Source organism: Falco punctatus, assembly GCF_963210335.1.
Source record: "Falco punctatus genome assembly, chromosome: 12".
NCBI lineage: Eukaryota > Metazoa > Chordata > Aves > Falconiformes > Falconidae > Falco > Falco punctatus.
This window is the reverse complement of record NC_137592.1, coordinates 27,595,199-27,618,129: the sequence shown is the minus strand read 5'-3', so window position 1 is coordinate 27,618,129 and position 22,931 is coordinate 27,595,199. Positions and strand designations below refer to the sequence as shown.

The 22,931-nt window shown below is 40.4% G+C and overlaps 1 protein-coding gene across 5 annotated transcripts in view; it reads left to right on the top strand.

The window, feature by feature from the left end:
* The window catches only part of SUSD4 (sushi domain containing 4), a 74,454-nt gene that overhangs the window by 38,639 nt on the left and 12,884 nt on the right, over nt 1-22,931 (top strand). For all 5 annotated transcript variants that reach the window (XM_080408724.1, XM_080408722.1, XM_080408721.1 and 2 more), the window contains exons 3-5: nt 4,502-4,714; nt 12,160-12,339; nt 15,853-16,041. In XM_080408724.1, coding sequence (XP_080264850.1) covers nt 4,502-4,714; nt 12,160-12,339; nt 15,853-16,041 — 582 coding nt within the window. The remainder of the gene's footprint in view (nt 1-4,501; nt 4,715-12,159; nt 12,340-15,852; nt 16,042-22,931) is intronic.

Here is a 22,931-nt window from a genome sequence, read left to right as displayed (position 1 = left end):
ACAAGGAGCTGTAAGATATGGAGGTGAGGGAAGAGGGAAACAAGGAAAACAAAAAAGGAAACTGAGAACAAGGTGTGGAGAAATAGAGAATGAAGGGAGGAGCTGAGGGATTATTCTTTCTGGCTATCACGATTTCTTGTCATGGCAAATACGTAATTTTCCCCTGGTTTCGGATATTTCAAGCCTTTCATGGGGGACGAGATGAATCATTCTGTGTTTGAGAACATACAATGAAGAATTCTAGAAACACAGTCCTTTCAAATAAATTGTTTTATACCCCAAGGAGAGCATTGCTTCTTTTTCAGTCTTCTGATTAATTTGACATCATTTTTATCTGACTGACAATAACAAAATAATTAAGGTAAAATAGGAACCTATATAAACTGCTTGTGTTTTGTCCAGGTTAAGAGCATTGCTGTTTTCTGATGACCTTCTGTTGGTCCAGCAACAACCAAAACACATTCTGTATCAACTGCATGTTTTACTGGTGATGATGACCTTATGTACTCATTAACCTTATCAGGAGGTATTGTTGTCCATTATATTTTACACAACACCCCTTAAAGGTGCCATGCTACAGAAAGTCTACAACTGAGACTAAATATTAAGCTGTTTTGATTACTGAAATATTCAGTTCCAGCAGTAATTGTGTAGTCTTTAGGAATTTAAAGCCATACAATAGCATCCCATAAAGCTGTTACTAGGGATGCAGTGTTGATTATAATGATGACATCTGACCTTTCTGAATTTTTGCTATATAGGTAACATGAAAGTTTACTGCTTTATTTGACAAGTGTGTGGTAGAGCTTTTACTGGTAGGTGCTGATGGTTCTCCCTTCCCTCTTTGTAACCATGAGAAAAAGTCCAGTAGTCAAAGTAAAATTTCATTCTTTTCCCCAAAGATTCATTGAAGGATTTGTAAAGAAACAGAATCCATTGTAGTTCTAAGTTATTTTTTATCTTATTTGATACACTCTTTCCTGCAGGGTGACACCTTTCTATTATAACCAAAGGATTGGCTTTCCCATTTATGTAACTTTTGTGGTTCTTTCCAAAGACTTGTCTTGTGGCTTTGGCTGAAAACTATTTTGTCTGGTTTCATCAGGTTCTAAAGGGACCAAAGCAAAAGATGTCCTGTCTATAACATGAGATTACTCCTGCCATTATAAAAATACTGTATGGCAACTTTGAGTAGCTGTTCTTAAATGCATAGCTTTGAAAAAGAAGAGAAACTAAAGATCACAAGAAAAAAAGAATTTACCAAGCTGTATTACATTGAAGACATACATTTACTCACTTTTGATAGGGTGGAGCTTAAGTAGATGAGATTATATGAAAAGGATTCTTATGTAAAGAGTCCAGGTCCGATATCATGAAGGAAAAGTGGAAGATGCGAATTCAGGGATGTTTCAGCATTGTTGTTCTTGAATATTGTACCAGAAGTTTCATGCTTAATTTGGAAAAGACTGGTGGACTTAGCTATCCGCTAAGTAAGTTGTTGAAATATGCAGCACACCTCTTGTGCAAGAGAGTTAGCAACCCTGGTGAAAATCAGAGCAGTTCCTGGCTTCTGTAGATTGCAACGGCCCCGTCAAAACAGCTGCGGTGCTCTCTGTGTGCTGGGAGGTGCTCAGCACAGCGGCCAGCCTCGCTGGACCTCCCATGCACATTTCCTTGCCTCCTTCTGAGCCAAAGCACTGGACAGAGTGGCACAGCACTGGCTTGGCTGCTTTGTGCCTGGTTCGTGTACGCCTTCAAAAAGAAGTTTGCCGTATGAGTGACTTCTGCTGATTGTGGGCCAAATCTATTGTTGATATCTATGGAGAAAAGATGGGGCTGGGGTTTTGTTTGCTTTGCCTTTATGGTCTTACTATAAGAAGTTACTGTATGGCATGTGTAATCCGCCTAACTGGCTCTTCCCTGAGGCTTTTTCCTTCTTCCTTGCTTCAGGAACAAGCAATGGAAATGCTGCATGGAAGCAGTGATCCTGTGCGAATTCCATGTGTCATCTCTTACCCAGTAGCTGAATAACAGCTGGCTACTGGCTTTGTAGAAACTAGAGGGCACATAATTAAATTTTTCCATTTGCGTTCCATTTCCTTCTTGGGAATTCCCCTTGGCCATAGATTGGTCTGCTCACAAACTGTGTTCAAGAAAAAGGACCTAAGAGACCGACTTACTGCAAAGCAATCCCTAGGAGGAATGAAAATCTGTGCTTGTGAAAGGTCATCGGAAAAGTGGCAGCAGGGTCACAGAATTAGGCTGTACCAGGGAAAAAAACATTCTTGCCTTCTATGTTGGGTTTTGTGCTGACGGTCCCAAAATCTCTAACTTTGCATATTTGACTTAATGAAAACTGAGAAATGAGCTTGGCTGACTTTTTTTACCAGATAAATTGTGTGTGAGCTCAGCACCTTTCTTTTTTCTGTTGTTGCAGAGGCATAGTAGTAGGCATTTGTGTACTTTTCCCTGATGCAGCTGGTAAGAAAGGACACATATTTCAAGGTGGGTTGTAATATTCCTTGCCTGACTGCAAATGCTGAGATTACCAAAGTAACAAAATTGAGCTAAATGTCGTGTTATCCCTTGGCTTAATGGAAAATAATTAAGATCATCACTGACTTTATTGAAGGATGTGGGTTTGCTGCCTGAAGCATAAGGAGCTTCTTTTTAATCTCCAGTAAAAATGGACAGCCCTTCTTTATTACTGAGTATTGCCTACAGTGTGTAATCCCGTGAACATAATGACTGTATTTCTCCTTGTTCATCACGTTAGCAAGTGATAGTCTTGGGCAATTTGCACTGGAGGTCTTGAGCCATGCAGCAGATGAGCGGGCATGAAGGTCAGAGGTATGTTTGGCTTGGCTACTGCACTGACCTTTCAGTTCTCACGATAAACTTCACTGGATGGAGGAGTAAAACCACGTAAGAGCAGATGCTCTGCTGCTCTTGTGCTGCTTCGGCAAAGAAAGGGGATGCTAGTGAAATCTCTCTGGGTGAAGAGCCCTGGCTATCGGAGCACTGCAGGGGCTGGGTGTAGGTGATGGCTGTGTCTAGCACACATGGCACGTAGGTATTCGGGCTGGGTTCTGGCCATCAGGTCACCTTCTGGAAATTGCAGCCTGGTTGGGGAGTTCAGCACAGTGCCCCGAACTCACATAAAATCAGCCATGTATGGAGTCAGAAAGATGCAGTCCTCTCTGGTGACCTGCCGGTGTGCCCTGCCTTTGCTAGCAGGAGCAGGTAATTGGACATAAAACACGCAGCTTGGCATGTGCCTCTTCTATTCTCCACTAGTAGCTTGCGGCCAGGGAACTGAAGGGGGGAATTCAGTGTTCAAATGCAAGAGCCCCTTATGACCTTCAGTGCTCTCCATTTGGCTGCCACAGCTTCACACCAGGCTGTTTGGTGGACGGAATGATTTGGCCTCAGGAAACGGAGATTTATTTTGAAAAGTCTTGTGCTGTTATATCTTCCTTCTCTCAGACTGTACCACGGAGGCACTTCATCCTTATCATGCAGGAAGTAGTTGAGGCTTTCTGATACTGCTCTTTTAAAATCAAAACATTAAAGCTACAATGCGATGATTTTCAAATTTTCCAGGCGTCCCTCCCACCGGCATTAATTGCCCCCCTGCCGTTCCTGTTGCAAAGCTATTTGCTCTTTCAGTATGCAGTGCTTGTTCAGTGCTGCACTAAACCTTTGTTGCTTTGCAGTAAAAAAAGCTTCAGTTTATGCAAATGACATTGAAATGAGTCTGATACAGTGATAAACAGTCACATTTTATGATTTCAACTGTTGGGGCTTTGTTTATTTTACAGTTAATTTTGTGGATGTAAAGGGCTTAATAAATGTAAAGGGCAGTAATACAGCGCTCCCATAACAGCATTTTAAGAAATTGGTAGGGCCACCAAGCCAACATGATAGGGGAATCCCATATATCCAAAATCAGTGTCCCTTTTCCCTGTGGTAGAGCTCCCTCTCAGCTCGAAATCTCCCCGTACGTAGCAGCTCATCTTCTGGTTTAGTTACTGTGTCTTTGGATGGCAGTTAGGTTGCATGCCCTTTTCTTTATTTCCTCTTCCTCTCCACTTCTGACACATTATTATTCTTTCCAGTGACTGTACCAGACCTCCAAAATCCCATAGTCCCCAAGAGTAATTACAGATACATTACTGTGCTATCCCCACTGGTAGGTTGGGTCAAGTGCTTTATTTTTATCCAGGCCAGCTACCGAGGAGTGTGGTTGACTGCTTCCTCAGTAGCTGCATGACAAGACAGGAGTGTTTCTGTCACCTGAGTATTTCTGCTGTAGCTGGAGGTGGGTCCTCGCCTGATGGTGGGGTAGCTGGTACTCACGCAGGATTGTTAGTGGTCATTAACGGAAGACGTGAGGCCCCCCGAAAGATTAAACATCAAATGTAAAAACCTAGAAAAAGGGGGACAATGGCTGCATGAGGAGTAAATGAACACAGTTTGATTGTATCTTTGTCTGACATAGGGTTTGATGACCTACATGCTTGTGCTGATCCTGGAGCTCCTGAACATGGATACAAGACACCCAGTGCAGGTGTTTTCTTTGAAAGTGTGGTAGTCCGGTTTCATTGCCAAGAAGGATACAGGCTTAATGGTACTTCAAAAAAACTTTGTGTGAGACACTTTAATGGCTCCCTGAGCTGGAAACCAAGTGATAAACCTGTGTGCCTACAAGAAGGTAAGTCAATTTTCTTAAAGCAATTACAAGTGTCAGTTCTCACTTGTCCACGTACCATGTCTGTGTGTCTCAGCACAAAACACAAAAGGTTGGAGTCCATTTCACAGTGTCTTATTTGATACATACTTCAGTTTACCATCCATCCCATCCATAATCCTCATTTGTTAGTTTAATTTATACCATGAAAGGCTGTGTGCGTGTGCATGCATGCAAGTGTTGAAAGGGACATAAAGAAATCTGACGAAAAAATGAGAATACATTTCTCCTTTTAACTAGTTACAAATTGATGCAGAGAAAAAACCACCTCCAGTATAAGTAAACTGTAACTATTTATTAAAGCTGCCCACTTAGTACTCCTTTCTGCAATGTTTTACTAGGAAAATATAATAATGAATTTTCAATGCCACTGCTCCTGCTAAACAGGACTTTTAAAAAGTTCTATTTTATGATGTGTTCATGATTCAAGTAGGAAAATCAAATATACATGGACTGCAGAAGTTTAAAGCCACAGTGGAAGTTTACTTTGAGATAATTTAGACTGTTATGGAATAAACCAATTTATTGTACTGCATTTTTTAAATTGTATTTGGTTTTAAATAATTAGAACGTTAAATTATTTTCTTCTTCTAGGAGTTAGAGGCAGGATTAATTTGAATATCGTAAGTGTAAATTTTGGCCAAGATAGATCTGAGCAGCACAAACAATTTATTTCACCAACTATATGAAAGATATAAGTTGTTCTTTTTGTTGATCTGTTTTTGGTCAACAGGGCTATTAAAATCAACAGACATGAAAAGCGTTAGTTAAATCACCTGTGTACATTCCACTGTTGTGACTTCTCCACTGAAGTCATTAGCCATTGCCTCATCATCTTCAAGGTGGGGCAAGATAAATCCTATTTCAGAATGCCTCCTACCATTTAAAATCAGATAGATATATGGACTTCATTGAAGACTTACGTGGTTCATAAACACACTTACTACATGGGATTGTGCAATTTCTTGGCGTGTATAAAAACTGCAAGTACTTATTTATGCTGGTGGGTGGGTGGGTATGAGGATCCTGTGCCAGGACAGCAGGGATGAAGGGACGTGCCACAGCAGGAGCAAGCAGGGCTTGGGAAGACCATGCTCAGGAGGTACATGTGGAGGGAACAGCCCTAAACAGTGGTCAGTATGAAAGTGGTGCAGGAGATACTGGAGAGAGTAGCCAGATGCAGCTGGTAGGTAGCCCATGGTCTTTCAGGTAGCTGCCCTGTTGGCAGAAGTCTTTGTAAAATATGGGCTCCTGGACATGTGTGAGGCTACAGACTGCAGAGCTGGAGCTGTGAGCGGCACAGCCGCGAGGTGACTTATGATGTGCATTGAGGTGACAGCTGATGCGTAGGGCGTAAAGGCAGTGGGGACCAATAACACCTGCTCATAATGGTGGCATGGGTCAGCTTCAGTGAAACAACCCGATGCCTTTGAATAATGTATGTATGAAAATCATGCCTTCTCCTGTTACAGTCACCTTTCATAAACGCCCTTGTCTCTCATCTCATGGTTATTTAAGAAAAAAATACATGTAGAGTGGCAGCCGCATGTGTCTAAACTGGATTTTTGAACTACCAGAAAAAGCTATAACACTTGGAAAACCTGTTCCCTTAACCACTATGGGTGGCTTCTAGGAATTTTGATGCGCATCTTTGAAATAGTACCTGTACCATCCATTGCAGTTGTTAAAATAAGCATTAACAAGTTTTATTGAGTATTCAAAGCTCTTCCCAGGCCACACAGTCCAGTGGCAATCTGTGGAGGAAGTTTCTGATCACAATGCCATCAACAGCAAAACTGCCACTGATGTTAGTGTGATCAACACTCAAGCCAGGTGTTTTCAAAAAAGAAAGAAATTGGAAGATGAGAATGTGATGGATGATGTGAGAACAGTTGCTTAAGAGATAAGCATTACTTCACAGCACGGAACACTTAAAAAGGATTGCCAGCCAGTGCTCTGATCAAGCAAAGCACTTAAACTTGAGCATAACTGTAATTATGTGATTAGTTTTGTTAAAGTTCTGTGCTCAAAATTGGGCATATGCAGAAACGCTTTTTATTATTTGGACTGAAGAGTAGGACCCCAATGTAGGATTTAGTGAAGCAAGTGCTTTCCTGATTAAATGGTGTAGTACTTCAGGTATTATTAAAACAATCTTATGGTTTAGCAGTAGGGAAAAAAAATAGATGACAGAATTAATTCTTCTTTCCAATGCACAATACAGCCACTGATTCAGACAAAATAAGAAGCAAAGGTTCAGTGGCAACCCCTGAGACCTATGCATTTGCTCAAGTGCTTTTTGGAGTGATCCTTTTGTGTACTGGGAGCAGAATCATCAGAGAGGGGCAACATAGGGAGCTGGGCAGTGTCGGAACGTGGCATATCTGCAGAACAGTAAAGGAGGAATTATAACAGGATTTGTAATTCTCTGCTGTCTAATGACATACATAAAAGTCCTCATTGCAAAAATTCTGTAATGATATATAAAAAGAAGTTTGAAATTTGTAGCACCTACTGGAGAAGTAAGAAGTTAATGTTTTACCATTCATCATTAGCTATCACAAGGCGAAATAAACTTTATATTGCATTTACCCATTTGAGACAGTGGCTGCCTGCCATGTGTGCTGTGGTATGCTATCCACGCCTCTCATCCCAGTATATGTAAATGTCAGATACTGCCAGCTGAGCTTGAACAGTAAAAACACTCAATCCTTTGGAGTTAATTTTCAGTTAATCTCAAGAGTTTGGGTTCAACTAAGGACGGTTACCTACAATTTTATGTCTGTACATTGTGTACGTTTAATTGTCATTACATGTATACTAGAAAAATCTCTGATCACGCATGAATGCTGTTTACCAAAGGAAGTAAAGCAACCTGTTTCAGAATGTAATTGATTTTAAAACTAATACATTTGCCTGGAGCTCTTCATCCAATCAATTGGATTTTATAGGTCTGTCATTTCTCGTTAAGAGGCAGGAGATTTTAAATGTCAGTACGAGAATGAAGTTGCATGACTAGGTGCCCAATAAATGCCCTGTCAAAAATCTGTGTGCTTCGAGTTATGTTCTCATGTTGATCTACAGCATGTTCTGACTGTAACTTCCATCAATTCTAATGCAGTTATGCACATAAATACCAAAGCTCTAAGGAAGGAATTTTGTATTTACTGTTTAAGAACAATATGTCATGTTGTTCACACTTTAATCTAATCTTCTCCCACTGTGATAATGTGGCTGCTGAGACTGTTGCCCTACTTGGAACAAATGCTACCTCTTTTCCTATGAGATTGAATCTAAATTTACAGTCCACATGGAGATGGCAACCAAGCGAAGAGCTGTGCCCTTCTCTCCCAGTGCATCTGCAGGCAGATGCTTTCAAGATGTCCTCAGTGCCTCATTCTCCCACTGACGGGGATGATAAACCTGCAGTGAAAGGAGTGTGCCAGTATAGTTTGGCTACAGTGTTTTTGTGTGACATTTAGCATTTATTTCTCTTCACCTTTGTCCCTGGATCTGCGAGATGACTGAAATATTTGTATTTCTCCATCTCTTACCTGTCTTGTCCAGTGTTTGCCAATTCTTAAGCCTGGTTACAAGCACTATTTGTATGATGTTTGTAACCTGCGCCTCACACAATGGCCACAGATCTTAGGTGAAGTCTCAGTGCACTGTTGTTAATACAAGCAAGGACAATAAAGAGAAAGTGTTATTCAATATGCACTGAAATACTGTGTTTATCATCCACAGAACTATCCTACTAACACAGTACTATGGATTTAATGCTAGTAAAAAGCAAGAGAATACTGATCTTAAATGTTTACTTTGAAGAGTGCAGGGTCCAGATGAGCTGTCCCTGCATTCAACCCATTCTTCATGATGTTCCTTTCATCCTTTCTCCCTATTCCTCTCCATTCCAGCCTGTCAGTGTCATGGCTAGATGTCGTCAAGGCTAATTCAGAGCCTGCTCCACAGTGAGATAGGAGCACTGGACCTATGCATTTGAATTTACATACGGACTAGTAAGCAGAACAGTGCCAGGGCACAGGCCAGCACACTGTTCCTCAACTGTACATACCATTGCAGTGTTAGAAAGGTCCCTGACATGGTTTTGGCCAACATCAAGTAGTATTCCCCACGCAATTCCTGTGAGCACCTTCTGGATTAGTATGGACCAGGGACAATTTTTGGAGGGTAAGAGTTCACCTGCAACAGAACAAGCCATACCAAGCCAGCTGGTACCCATGGGTGGTGTGGCTATCTCCATAGTGCCCAGGTCATGCCTGCCTTCTGAGTCCTTTATGGTCCAGGTGCTCTCGGGAGGAAGGAAGGTGGTCTTCCTTCCCCATGGGCTGGAAGAAATGGGTCTGAGAGATGATGCATGGTTTGTGCATAAACAAAACCACTACAACTATAGTGTTTAACAAATTTTACTCTTCAGACCAATCTTCCTGTGATGGGGGACACACTTGGTTTGCCAAAGCCAAGAACCCCTAATGTACAAAGCTGCATTCTTCATGAAAGTTAGGTCAAGATGAGCCCTTGCACTTGGCAGGCTGTCAGGCCTGCCGGCCGCACCCCACCTCTTTGTGCCACTGCAAGATAAGAAATATGTTCCTAATGTTCTTTTGGCTGACCCATTTTAATATTCAAATGGTGAATATAAGCAGATCACATAAAATTGCCAGAAAGGAGTGTAAGTCATAGCCGTTGCTCTTCAATGCTGGCTAAAGACCGAGTAGTCCCTTAAATGGTTTAGCAGCTTTCACAGATTTGCTGAAAAGTACTTAGAATAAAGCAGTTTATTTTCTAGGACAGGACATTTTAAAATCCAGTCACTTACTCTCAGCTTTTCCAAGCAGAATTTGTGCCAGCTAACCCAGCTGTTTGCAGAGCGGCGGCTACTGCAATTTATGCCTAAGTGCTAAACAACACAAATTCAGCCAGGGGGAAAGCATTTGCTCACAAGGCGTCAGGAAAAAGAGCTGTAATACCGTGGTCCATTGGTCTCGCATTTAGCTGGGGCTTGTAATAGGCCTGTTATCAAAGTCAGCCAGGATGTCACGGGCAAAGGATGGTACAGCGAGCAACTTACCACTGTTCTCTGCCAACATCTAGCTGATTAAAACGATTCTATCTATAGCTGTTACTTGGAATAATGGGGATGAAGTCGCTGTAATAGCTCATTGTTACAGAATCAATTTCCCTCACTTTGAAAGTGAAATCTCATATCTTACTGTGCGGTATGTATACACACCTTTTTTATTTGTATCACAACAGACAGCTGTTATGCCGAGAGAGTGAGCTGCTCATTGACGTTATCTTTTGGCATCCATCTCTGACCTCTTCCTGCGTGGCTGCGGAGCAGGATCCCCATCTATCTCATCCCATTCTTGGAGGTGCTCAGGGTGGCCTCTTGGTGACAGCATTCAAAGGCTTAGCGTCAGGCGTTTCTTGTGGGGCATCCTCTGCCATCTCCTCTGCTGATGAACTTGCCAGGGAGAGAAAATTATTCAGTCATTGAAGGTGATGCCTGTGCCCTCATCGCAGTGCGTTTTATAACCCTCTGTTAGGGTAGGCATCCTCCCAGACTTGGGCATTTCTAAATGAATAAATTCTAATAAAACTCCTTGCTGCAGTTTCTCAGAGCATCTGGCAGACTGCCAGCCCTTCCTATTCCAGGCTGCAGAACGTACCTGCAGCAGCAGCCAAGGAGCTAAAAGTAACAAGAGAAATAGGAAATTTTTTTACTTATAGTATGTCCAGGAGGCCCCATATCAAAACTAGCTAAATACAATGTATTTTAGAAAACACCCCTATAATGGGAAGGTACGGAGGAAAATATGTTTTAACTGGGGAAGCAACACTCTTACACTTCATATTAGTAAAATTTAGTGATGGAGTCTCAGAAGAATAGATCCCCTAGTTTGCATAAATAAATACATTACAAAATACGCTGGTATTTAGTAGTTGGTGTGTGCTATGCTAAATGACAGTTTATCTTGCCTCTGGTTGCACTTCTAAGCAAACAAGGAAGCTGTTGCTCCGCTTTACATTATGCATGCTCACAATTAATGGTTAAATACAAATTTAGAGCTGCCTCTTACTCTTTAGCAAGAATTACCCATGGAAATGGCAGAATCTTTCTTTTCTATGCAAGTCTGAAGGTACTTCTGAAACAACTTCTTTGTTTATAAATATTGCATTCCTAAATGAAGATAATTGTCTCTTGTGGTAGAAGTGTTGTAAAAAAATCCAGCATCAAACAGGCTTATAATATTTTAACTGTCTTGCTTTTATTTGAAATACTTTGTGGGTTTTGATGCTTGGAAACTTTTAACACCTTCTCTGTCATGGATTCACCGCTGGCCAACTAACAGATAATTTTGATTATATTTTCGCAGTATTTAATGTTTACCTCTCTTCTGTTTAATCTCACTTCGCATCTATGAGGAGGATGAACTTTGAGTCACCTGTACTATTCCTTCATATCTTCTTGGCTTGTCTCTTAATTATTCAGTGTTAGCAGAGGGATTTTTACCCTGCCTCACCCTTTCCTTCCACTTTCCACAACATCTTTCATTTTGTAGTCCTCTGGGTTTTATTTCATATTTTGGTGTCTTTGGTGCTGGTGTGAACAGTGAGATGTAAAGCTGCCCGGTACAGGTATCGCAGACAGGTTATAGAGCCCATGCGTGTATATCGCTAGAGGTTTGCAGTTGTTTCCCTTGTTGAGAGTCTTCTACAGCACTTGAGATGCTGCTGAAGGCCTTAAAAATCACAGCCTCTAAAGGCATATGAATTCAGGCACATAAAATGATCTGATTTAAAACAGAATCAATGAAGATTAAAGTGAAGGCATGCACGTAATGAACTCTGTGGAATGGAGCTGGATAAATCCGTGTAAATGTACCTGATATTCATCTGTCTCTCTGCTAAAAGCGCAGTTTTTCTGTGTTCCTCATGCCATGTCTGTATTTTATCTTCTCTTTTGTCCTGTCCTTAGTGCTGTCAAAGAGTCTGCCTTCACATGGGACTTTGGGATAGTCAGACTGTGCAGTGTAATTTGCATACGTGATGAATGGAAGGACAAAATTAAAAAGTGTCTTCCTAAATGCTCTTAATTTTGTTTGTTCAAAAAAGTCTGGGTGAATGATCCATTACTGTAGCATGTCAGCTTCTACTGCCGTGCTGTAGACTTTGAAACCAATGGTTAACTAGGGAAAGGACATTATTATTATTATTATTATTATTATTATTATTATTATTATTATTATTTACTGAAATGCATGTATTTTCCAAATGGTTTGAGCAGAGCACTTACATTAACTGATAACTTTTGCTTAAGAGCTTGATTATTGAATAGCTAGCTATGTTTTTTTAATTAAGTTACTATTTTTTTTTTCATGAAGTCACAGATTGCCTTGTTCCACATGTTGAAGATGCAGAGATTCATAACAAGACATACAGGACTGGAGATAAGTTAATAATCAGCTGTCATGAAGGATTCCAGATCCGTTACCCTGACTTAGACAACATGGTTTCAATATGTCAAGACGATGGAACATGGGATAATCTGCCCATTTGTCAAGGTTTAGTACAACAGCACATCCTGTTTTATAGCTCATGCAACCTTGTGATAGTTTGCCAATACTTTTTTCTACAGTTGTAAGGGTGTCAGTGATCTGATAAACTTCACTGTACAGTATTTGAATAGTGCTGCTGCTAAGATTTTTTTGATTCTCTTCCCCATTGCTCCCTGCAGGAAAACAGGTGCCACTTCTGAACATACCCATCCTTAAAATAGTACTTTAAATATTGGTTTTTGTTTGCTAGTCTAAAATCTGACAGATACATTGCACTTTTTAAAAAATCAGGGTTAAATCAGTCAGAAGTTCAGCAGAGGTTCTGATGGGCAACTGACAGTTTTGCACCAATTATTTCTGGAAAGATTTAAGCTTCTAACTGCAGTTTCCCCTTCTTTGCCTTGTGCAGCAGGCAGGGGTAGAGAAGGAGCGTACTGTTACTCTGTCAGAGAGTTGTTGATCAGGTTCACAGGCCATTAAACCTGTAGGTATTGACTGAAAATTCAAGGCGTGCGTAGGAATGATTTTGGCCAGAAAATCCATTAGCCGTAGAACTAGTAGTATGAGTAGTGTGGGGTCCCAGCTTCACTTAGGCTGCGAGAAATGGTTGGGAGCAAGCCAGCTTTAGTAAATGGAAATTCAATAACCCTGGGCTGCTATTACCTTTACCTTTCTAACACACACGTTAGTACCATTGACTTGGTTTTAACCAGTTCAGGTCTTGGTAACAAGCTTGACCAGCTGAACAGCATCAAGAGATTTTAACTGTGCTAAGGGGAAGACCGGATTAGTATTAACTTTCCTCAAACCTATCTCTTGTCTCCTAAAGCTGACAGTTCTCTGTAGGCACTTAATTACACTGTCACATCGATTTGTAGAGTTGAGGCAGGCAGGGGAGCTGGGACGCTTCTCAGGAGTGACAGTGGCAGGGTGAGACACAAACGTCAGGGCTTGGCATTTCTGCTGTAAAGTGATGAGATTGATGGGTGCCACAGTCAAAAGTTACAGAAGCTTAGTTTACATGGGTCTCAGCAGTTAGGACCCTTGGTTTGGGGCATGTCAAACTGTCCCCCAAGGTCTCGTCTTAGACTATAGCACAGACATGTAGAAATTTAGGCATGTTACACGAGTAGCTCAGTGTTTTAAACGCACACATTGTATCTGAATAGGGCTGACAGGAAAGGGGAGTTTTCACAAACCCGTAAAAGAGTGGACGGTAGTTTTGGGGTATCTTCTCAGCGATGGCATCATGTGTGGTAGTATAAAGTATACAGCCCATTTTTGAGAGTGGCTGCTGCTCACATCTGGGGTGGATTAAGACTGTCACAGTTACATAAGATGAATACTCAAAAGACGGATTTGCAGGTACTGTATTTGCCAAAGAACCGGGTGGAAATTTTGTGACAGCCAGTATTAACTGGGTAAGCAAAAGTACCCCTTCACTTGTTACTTTCTTCTGTTGCTGTATTTATACTATCAAACACAATCAGTTGCTGCTACTCAATATTTGACATTAACTGCTTTTCAAAATAAAAGCAGTGCTGACAGAAGTTGAGAGATCAATTGTACAAGAGCCAAGTGCTAGGCAATTCGCATTCAAGTATCTGCCATATTTTGCCAAATTCTAAAATTGTCTCCAGAATTTTCTTTTTGCTACATCAGGTGCTAATAGTATCAAAGCCCCTTGTCTACTTGCACTAGGTAGGCTGTCAGTGACATTTCTATGGCCCTTTGATTACAACAGGCAGGGGAGTCTCATGACACTAAGATGCCTTTTTTTCTGCCGGAGCAGTGTGAAAGGAATGTGGAGCATATAAGAATCCAGCCTCAAACTATTTTTGCCACGAGATAATAATGATAATTACTGCTCTGAAATTATGTGAATTACTTAGCAAAAAAAAAATGTCAAAATGAAGTTTTCAAGCAGCTTGAGAAGTCTGGAGACCTAGGAGTTTTCACAGAAACTTGGCTTTCATACAAATTCAAGTAAATCTTGTTCCTGCATTGCGAGGCATCCAACAAGCATTAAAATGTTAAGTCAGCAGGACAAAATTTTCCCTGATACAGTTTGGAGAAGAGTAAGCTTGGTCTGGCTCAGGCCGTCTGTGCTGTTTCTGTCCCACTGGGGGCTGCTTATATCGCTCTGCTCAGCGGGCTGCTCAGCTTGCAGGAACTGGCGTGTTATGTGTGGGGCATACTCGATCAGGGGTATGAGCAGTAGCCAGTGGATAGGACGCCTGAAGCTTTCTTTGAGCAGGGAGATAACCAGCTAGTAAAAAAGCTATCAAAACCATTGCTCTGGTAGTACAGTGTGCTGTAAAAAAAGCTTTCAGGCTTTTTCTGTTCTGTTCTTTTGCTTTTGTCCCTCTGCCTCAAAAGACCATTGCAAGGAAATAACCACTTGAAGTGCTGCCGAGACTTTTTCTTTTAGATGCCAGTGTCTTACAAGAAGGTCTCAGACTGATTTTAGTTTCCCCCTCAGGCTTCAAATTATGAGAGTCCTATGAACATCCTTCACAAATTCCTAGTAGTGGCAAGAGACCTATTTAGGGATTGCCATAATGCAGTTCCTGTCAGTCTCATAACTTTATAATATTATTTTTCATTCCCTGATTACAAATCATCTTTCCTCCACATTATTGCAAATTTAAAAAATCAACAGTATTAAGTATTACCCAGAGGGTCGTTTCTAAGGCCATGAGGAATACTTTTTTTCTCTGGTATAAACCGTTATCTAAATACCAGCCCAAAACAGACTCTGAATGTGAATGATGTTATAAAGTCGTGTCATCAATTAAATTCACTGCTCTTTCTTGCACCAAATGTGGTTGGTGACCATTTAACTGTCACCGCTCAGTACCATCCATGGTACAAATCCCTCAGAAGTAATTCCACAAGTAGAACGTAGTCTGACTACGTTTACAATTTCTGGTGATAACAGGTACCTTAAATTTTTGATAACCTAATCTGAGACCTTGTTCAGTGTTTATCATGGGACTGCTCATAGGAAGTCATGTCCCTTTAGACTTTCTCAAACTGGAATTTCAAAATCATTAATTCTGTCTGCAAATCTTTTATAGTTGCGTGCACTTTATCACAGGAGCAGTTTTAATATTAAATACGGTTTACATGCCTGTCAGTTTTAAGAGGAGGAATAAAAATCATAGTTTATCTAAATGACAACCTTTATTTATTAAAGATTCTACCTCAAAAAGAAATTGCCATCTGCTAAACCAATGAATGTTTGTGAAACAGAATACCGTCATTTTCAGAAAACCTTTCCTGAATTTGCTGAGGGTGAATCCCACGCTAGTGAAGCGTGTGGGCTAAACAATAAAAGGGTTTGAAACAGGGTAATGAGGCATACGGATCCAAGGGAGATCATGCAGACATGCCATTCATAGCAGAGAAGATGAAAAATATCTCACTCCTCAATTTAGGAATTATAACTGAGATGTGTGAAGATGACTGAGATAAGCACCTTATATTAAAAGATACCTTCCTCTTCTTAATTTGCAGGTTGCCTGAGGCCATTGGTTCTTCCTCATAGTTACATTAACATATCTGAGTTCGAGTCCTCCTTCCCCGTAGGAACAGTGGTGTACTATCAGTGCTTTCCTGGATATAAACTAGAAGGGGCAGAGTTCCTTGAGTGCATGTATAACCTTATCTGGTCAGATAGCCCACCTAGGTGCCTTGATGTGGAAGGTAAATGTCTTCTTTTGTTTATCTTTCAATTTTGCAAAAGCAGCATGCTTTATACGATTTTCACTCAGGGCTATGACCGTGGTTCTGCTGTATGTAATGTTTCCACAGGCCACGCTGAGCCTGTCTGGTTTTTGTTGAGTGCAACCAGTTGTGGTTCACTGCACCATTAGCTCTTGGTGTTCCCTAACGAATAACTTGCTCTCTCAGTGTCCACAGTGCAAGAGGGGAAGCTCTTCGTGATGATTGCTTTGCCCTTAAAATGTGAATTCTTTGCAGCTTTTCTAACAGAAATACTGAGGAATTTACAGAATTCACATTCATGTGCAGATGGTCAGAGTTTCTACAGATATGGATAGAGTTCGATGATAAACTAAAAAATACTCCATAGAAACTCTTAGTCTGGGCTGTGCTAGCTGCAAACATTATTCAGTGTTCATGATGCTGAATGCTTGAATATTTGTTGTCTCTCTTGGTAGTTAACCTTAAAAAAGGATTTGCAACTAAAATGGCAGAGCTCTTAAGTTATCGATTAGGAACATAAAAACAAGTGCAGAACAGAGGTAAATTGTACCAAGCCAAAAGGAACAATCTGTGACTATAACTGCAGTGCTGGAATGGAGGATATAGTAGTGCATGTATATTTGCATCCCATGCATTTAAAACAAAGATACCAAATGGATTGCTCCATACTGTCAAAACCTTCCTCCATCTTCATACTGCATGTTGAATGAAACATCCTAGGAAGTCATCAGAATCCAAATACATCCTCTGTATTTCATTCCCCTAAAAGGACTACATTTTTGCTCTATTTCAAGCCTGTAAGAAAGCTATCTATATGTAGAAAAGCTACTGAGCTAAATGCTAAGCATTCTGGAAGTGCAAAAATTTGCCAAGAACATCAACAAAGTGATATACTGCACAAAAATAATAAAATTATCCTTATTTTTAACTGACAATTCAAGTTCCAAATTTGCCTTTGCAATTTTGGAATGACATAGCAAGATGATTTTTTTTTTTTTTATTTAGCACACCATAAAAGATTAATTGCAAATCAGCTCTGTGTAAGCCATTTTTGGAAGGTTTGGTTGTTGTTGTTTATAGCATGGAAAATACATTAAAAATCAGAAGGGCCCTGTTAGGCTTAATCCAAACAGTGTAACTGTTTTAATAAAAATGACAATTCTCCAGTTAGGAAGTTAAGAGCATTAAAATACAGAAACTCAAGTGTATGAAGCAAAAAAAATGTGTCTTGCCCTGACTTAACACAGGTGAGCATTCCAGCTCCTATCAGAATACCCAAGAAAACTCATGTGCTCATCGCTTATTGCTTGTTTTATAAAGTCACGAAGAGGGTCTTTTTTCTTGGTGATGTACAACACGAGATAAGAACTGCTGCCCTGACAGTTTTACATTTTAAATAACACATAGAAAGTTACCATCCCCAGTCAACTATGATGATCTGTGATGGGGAGATCAGTGTGTGCCAGACACTAGGTCAAGGCCATCTGGGAGGCATCCTGAGTTTTGATTTAGATCCAGCCTCCCTTCTAAACCCTTTCTTATTGCTCTCCTGAGATGTTAAAACTTTCCAGGGTGATTTTGTGTTGGCGTCCCATCTGTGCATGTGTGGAATGAACCACAGGAGACTGAAGTCTAGAGCATAATGCTCGCAGGAGCAGGTTCTCCTCAGCTTTGGGGCTGTCCCTGCCTCTGTTGCGGCAGAAGAGAGCGCAGCATCACTGAAAGGTCACCCCTGACAGCGCCTCCTGTGAACTCTGTTGTAGGGATGCCTCAGCTGGTACTCAGCGAGCTTCAAAATTAAATCCAGATAGGGTAAATTAACTTGAGATGCCCTCGTTTGAAAATGTTTGTTCAAGTGATTTACGCAAGGAGTGGTGGTCTCCAGGAATCTTGTTATATATAATCCACTACTCATAATTAGTGGACAAAACTCCCTCCCTATGTATTTTTTATTCTGCACCTTGCATACCTATGTCAAGCTCATTTTTCAGCATTCCTTTTACGTGTGAGATATAATCTCGCCAAGCAGTATTTTTCACAGAGGAAATCTGCAAATAACAAATTAATTACATTCATTTATTTATTTCCATGATCAATTCAAAGTTCAGTCTAATGACATTTCCAGCTCTGTATTTTAATATGGTAATGATTAAAAGCAAATGGTTGTTAGGAAGCTAGAGTAGGCCATATTAGAGCTTTTGTTCTGCCATAAACAATGCTGCTTACAGCGTTCCTGTTTTGACATACGTTCCTCTTCAAGCCTTCACAGGAGGAATTTCTTAAATGTGTAGCCACACTAATGCTACATGTCAATCTTGTGATATTTCCCCACTTTGTTAGGTCAGATGAATTCTGAATGAGGGGGTGGTAGCTCCACTTAAATCAGTAGTTACACCAGGGACCACTCGGCTCCCACCGTACAGCATGCTTTCTAATGCTCAGTCCAGTCTTATTCTCGATATTGCCAAGCACAGAGCTTCCACCAGCTCTGGCGAGAGACTAATTTTTGCTGATAGGGAATATTTTTCTGATAATTAACATCACTGTTGCTTTAGTCCCAGCAGTGGATAAAAATTGTGTTACCTGGTGCTGAAGTGCAGCCAACACTGCAGTTATGCAGCGGCTTCTCAGAAACAGCTGTTTGCATCTGATCAGGGAAGCTGTTATAGCTCTGGCAAATAAGGATGCCTCTAGCTCAGTTTGCCAAGTATTTACTGGTACGTGATCCTCTTCTCAAATACTTGTACCTTTGCCAAATTTAAAACATTCAGATTGATTTTTGAGTGTCTGCCTCAAGCTGAATCATTTGGGAAGCTTCAGTTGAAATGGTTCAGCTTTATCTGAGAATGATGGTAGAGGAAATAGTGTTGTTTTACCAGTGCTAGAAAGTTTTACAGTCGTTTAGAGGATAAAATGAAGCATCTTAACACTGAATTTTTGTCTCCTTTAAGTCCTCGATTTACATCTTTAACTTTCTTAATATCCTTTTTTCTAGTGGAATTCCATAATTATGCAGAAGTTTTTTAAACTTTCTTTTGTATGGAAACTCACTAGGCACTTCCAAGGATATACAAAAATCTAAGGAAAATGTTAACTCTTTATTTATAAAATTTTTAAATTACCAATTTGGGGTTAATCATCCATCTGTAGGAGTTGATGTAAGTTAATGATTGCCTTCTATAAAATCAGATATGCCAAGCATGGGTGGAAAAATCCCTTAAACTGAAGATTACCACAGGGGGTATAAATATTAACTGTAAAATCAGATGGCTTTCAAAAACATTGGAGGAGAACAAACATACCAGGATGGAACTCTGTGAAATGAAATGTATAGAACTAGGAAACGTTTATGATAGCATACTTTAAGGTTGATAAAGACATTACACAGGATTTTGAGAAATTAAAAAGAAAAACCCTGGCCATTAGTACTTTGGGAATGTGATCTGCATATGATTACACACCTTGCCATCTGGACTCTGTATTTTAAGCTTTCATGCCCTTTGGAAGACTTCCAAGAAGATGTAAAGAATAGTTTTTATAAGGAACTGGGGGGCAGGGGGGTGGGGAGAGCAGGCAAAGAGAGAGGCTGGAAGAATTTGATTATACTGCTAATGCTAGAATATAAAGCAGTTGTATGGATAGTGTAATTGGAAATTCCTGGCTTTGTATTTAAGAGTAAAAGGGAAAACAGGTTGATTGAATGTGCAAACAACAGACATGATCCTGTTACCTGGAATGTTTGGTTTCAGCATCATCCCAGCTGAATAGAAAAGCTAGTCCTGCAGGAAGTCAGATATATTGCAATATCAAAACTTAATTCGACATGCTAGGACCAACAGGTTCTCTAGCCGAGGTTAAGCTTGAAGGAATGTAAAATAAAATATATTTAAACTTTTTGTAGGTAGGTTCAAAATTAAAATGAAACAAACATGAGGAACAAACTTCAAAGGGGATATTTGATGAGTCGAAGAGGGAAAACATAGAAGAAAACTGAAGACATTTCAGAACTCTGGTATATAAAACTACCGCATTGTGAGGGGAGGTGAAAAGATACAGTGCTAAGCAACCACCAGTTACAGACAGGATCCTGAAAATTATAGAAGCTATGGAAGAAAAAGGGAAGGAAGGAACTAAGAAAACTGCACAACGAAGCCAGAAGTGCAAGGGAACCAAAAGAAAAACCCTACCTGGAGCACCAGGAAATTCCTGAATAAAAGGTGGTTATCCATATGAAAATCAAAACCAGCAAAGTATGCTACAAATTAAAAAAATATTCTGGAAAGACAGGCAAGAATACAGGACAGGGCTTTAAAATGGTTCTTCTCCTAAACCTAAGGACAGACACTCAACAGAGAGAGTCTGATAATTCTGACATAGAACCTAGAAATTTAAGAGCATGAAAGAGCACTGGAGGAAGGTGATATTACAGGTGAGAAGCCATAGCTGCTCAGTATTTCAAAACAAAGTAGCTTAAACTTTCTAACCAATTACACACAGGATGCTTTGAAGGAAAGCTTCAAAAATCTTCATCCTTATATAACAATTGCTAATGCCATAAACGGTGATTGACAGCAAGCTCTATGTTTGATAAACTGTGCCCTTCAAGTATTTTAAATTCTTGATGGAACATACAGCAATACACTGAGAAAAAAGATACAAGTCAGCCTGCAATCAGTTTTTGTTCAGGGGTCAATAAAGTAAGCAATCCTAAGCCTGAGATACTGTCCGTCGGTACGAATGGATTTCTCTCTGTGATTCTTTGTTGACACTGAGGAGGCTTTAGATGAATTCCAGCATGACAGAGTGATGTGTGTCCTCCGGGAAGGTACTGTTGATGCAGCAGGTCTCCAACAGATAAAAATCCTGTAGAGGGAGCGGAGGGCAGCAATACAAGCAATTTATGAAACACTGTGGTATTAAGAAATTAAGGGAGGGAGGTATCAGGATTCTGTTCTGTGTTTACAGCTACTCAACTTGCAGGCAAGAGGGAGAATAAATTAAATATTGCTCAACTGCCAAAGTGGTAATCCAAGTTAACTGAGTTAATGTTAACATAAGAGGCATTGAAAGCCTTGGTTTTAATAGCTCTGACTAGAGTGGCATTTCAGAATATATTCACTGCCTCCAGCAACACTTCTTGCAGCTCAGGAATGAGAACCAGCAGTAAATGCTCAAATAGCAGCAGCCAACAGTATTTGTAAGCACCTTCACTTGGGCAACACCTCTGCATCGGTGTAAACACCATGATGGCCACAGGATGAAATAGGCTGATAGTGTTTCACCCTGGGGGTGATTAAGTTGCAGAAAGCAAGTGTGATAAAGAAGTTTAAAAAGATAGTTTTCTTTAGAGAAAAAAAAAAAAAATCAGTCAGTAATTTTGCATTTTTCTGCACTGAAGACGGTTAATTCATTCATCACCCACGAGTGCAGAAACAATACGCATCCAGCCACCCTGTATGAGTGTGGAAGTTGAACACTTCAAGGAGCTGCTTATAGTGATTTGGAATATCTAGATTTTTGTCCTGTTGGGGAATGCTGAAATTCTTCTGGGCACCTTTACCCACAGCTGAAGAGGCATGGAAAATTATTTAATTCAGAAAGAGCATGGTGACATGAAATACTAGGCAGACAAATCATCTTCTGTGGACATGGCTTAATAATCAGCCAGTCTCTAAACTCCAGCAGGTGTGTTGCAAAGTGCAAGAGAAAGACAACCAGGGCAGATTTTGAGACAGAATGAAACACAGAAGTGGGGGGTTGACAGCTGATGTTATGAGATGGGGGGGTTTAGAAAACAGTCTCCAAGTTGAAGACATTGTTTGAAGAAGACAAATACCATTCTCTTTCTAAGTGACTGCTCTTCTTTTGCATTGAAGAAATCTTCAGTCTTGGCTGTGAGTGAAATAGATGCCTTCTCCACTGTTCACAGTTTTTCAAGAAAGCAACAGAACAACTTGTAATCTGTTTCTTTTATGTCTTCTGTTTCTGCTTGATGCACAGGACTGTCACAGTAAATCATTGTTTTACACCTGCTCTATCACCTTTCAGAAACTCCTTAGCATTTCCAGAACCAGCCAGACATCCCCACTTTTTTATGGAGCCATAATTTCAGCCCTGAAATTCCATGTTAGCTGCCAGATGCATGTAGTGTTTTATCCACAGTGCTTTAAATATGCTGAGGATTAGATGGGCGAAAGCAGACAAAATTTCTCCCTGAGGGCTGTTTTATAATATTAATCTTTGACTGTACCTGGCAGGGCTCCTCGGAAAGGAAAAGCACACTACATCGTCTACCTGGAAATCAAGTATTTCTGTGCTTTGTGGACATGTTCATTAAATTTAGCAAAACAGGGCAATCACAGAACATCTTCCACAAATGGAAGGAACTGTAGCTACAGACTCTATGCATTAGGAAGTCTACTCACTGTGTAAGTTTGTTCAGTTCCAGAGATAAAAACCCAATATTTAAAGGGTGGCAGTGTCACCAGTCAGCATAGGGAGGCACTTGATAACTAAATGTAAATAACCAGAAGCCGATACTCTTCCACACCTTCCTAGCCTTGTAAGCTGGTTTGTGGTATTACAGTGCTAAGATGACCTGTTGGTTTTCCTCCCAGCTTTATTTTTTTCCTGGTAGCACTCCACTGGGAAGGGGACCTTGTGCTTTTCCTTCTCCCAGGTGGTATAGCTTGATTTCCTCAGCGTTCAGCTAAGCCCTGGAATACGGCTTGTCTGTTCCAGCATTCCTTCTGTCAATCCCTGGTGTCTGGTGTAGGCGACACCACACCTGCTCAAGGGATTCTTGCTTATAAACAAAAAAGAAAAAGCTATTAGAGGAAGAGGGATTAAAATAACATAAAAACACTAAT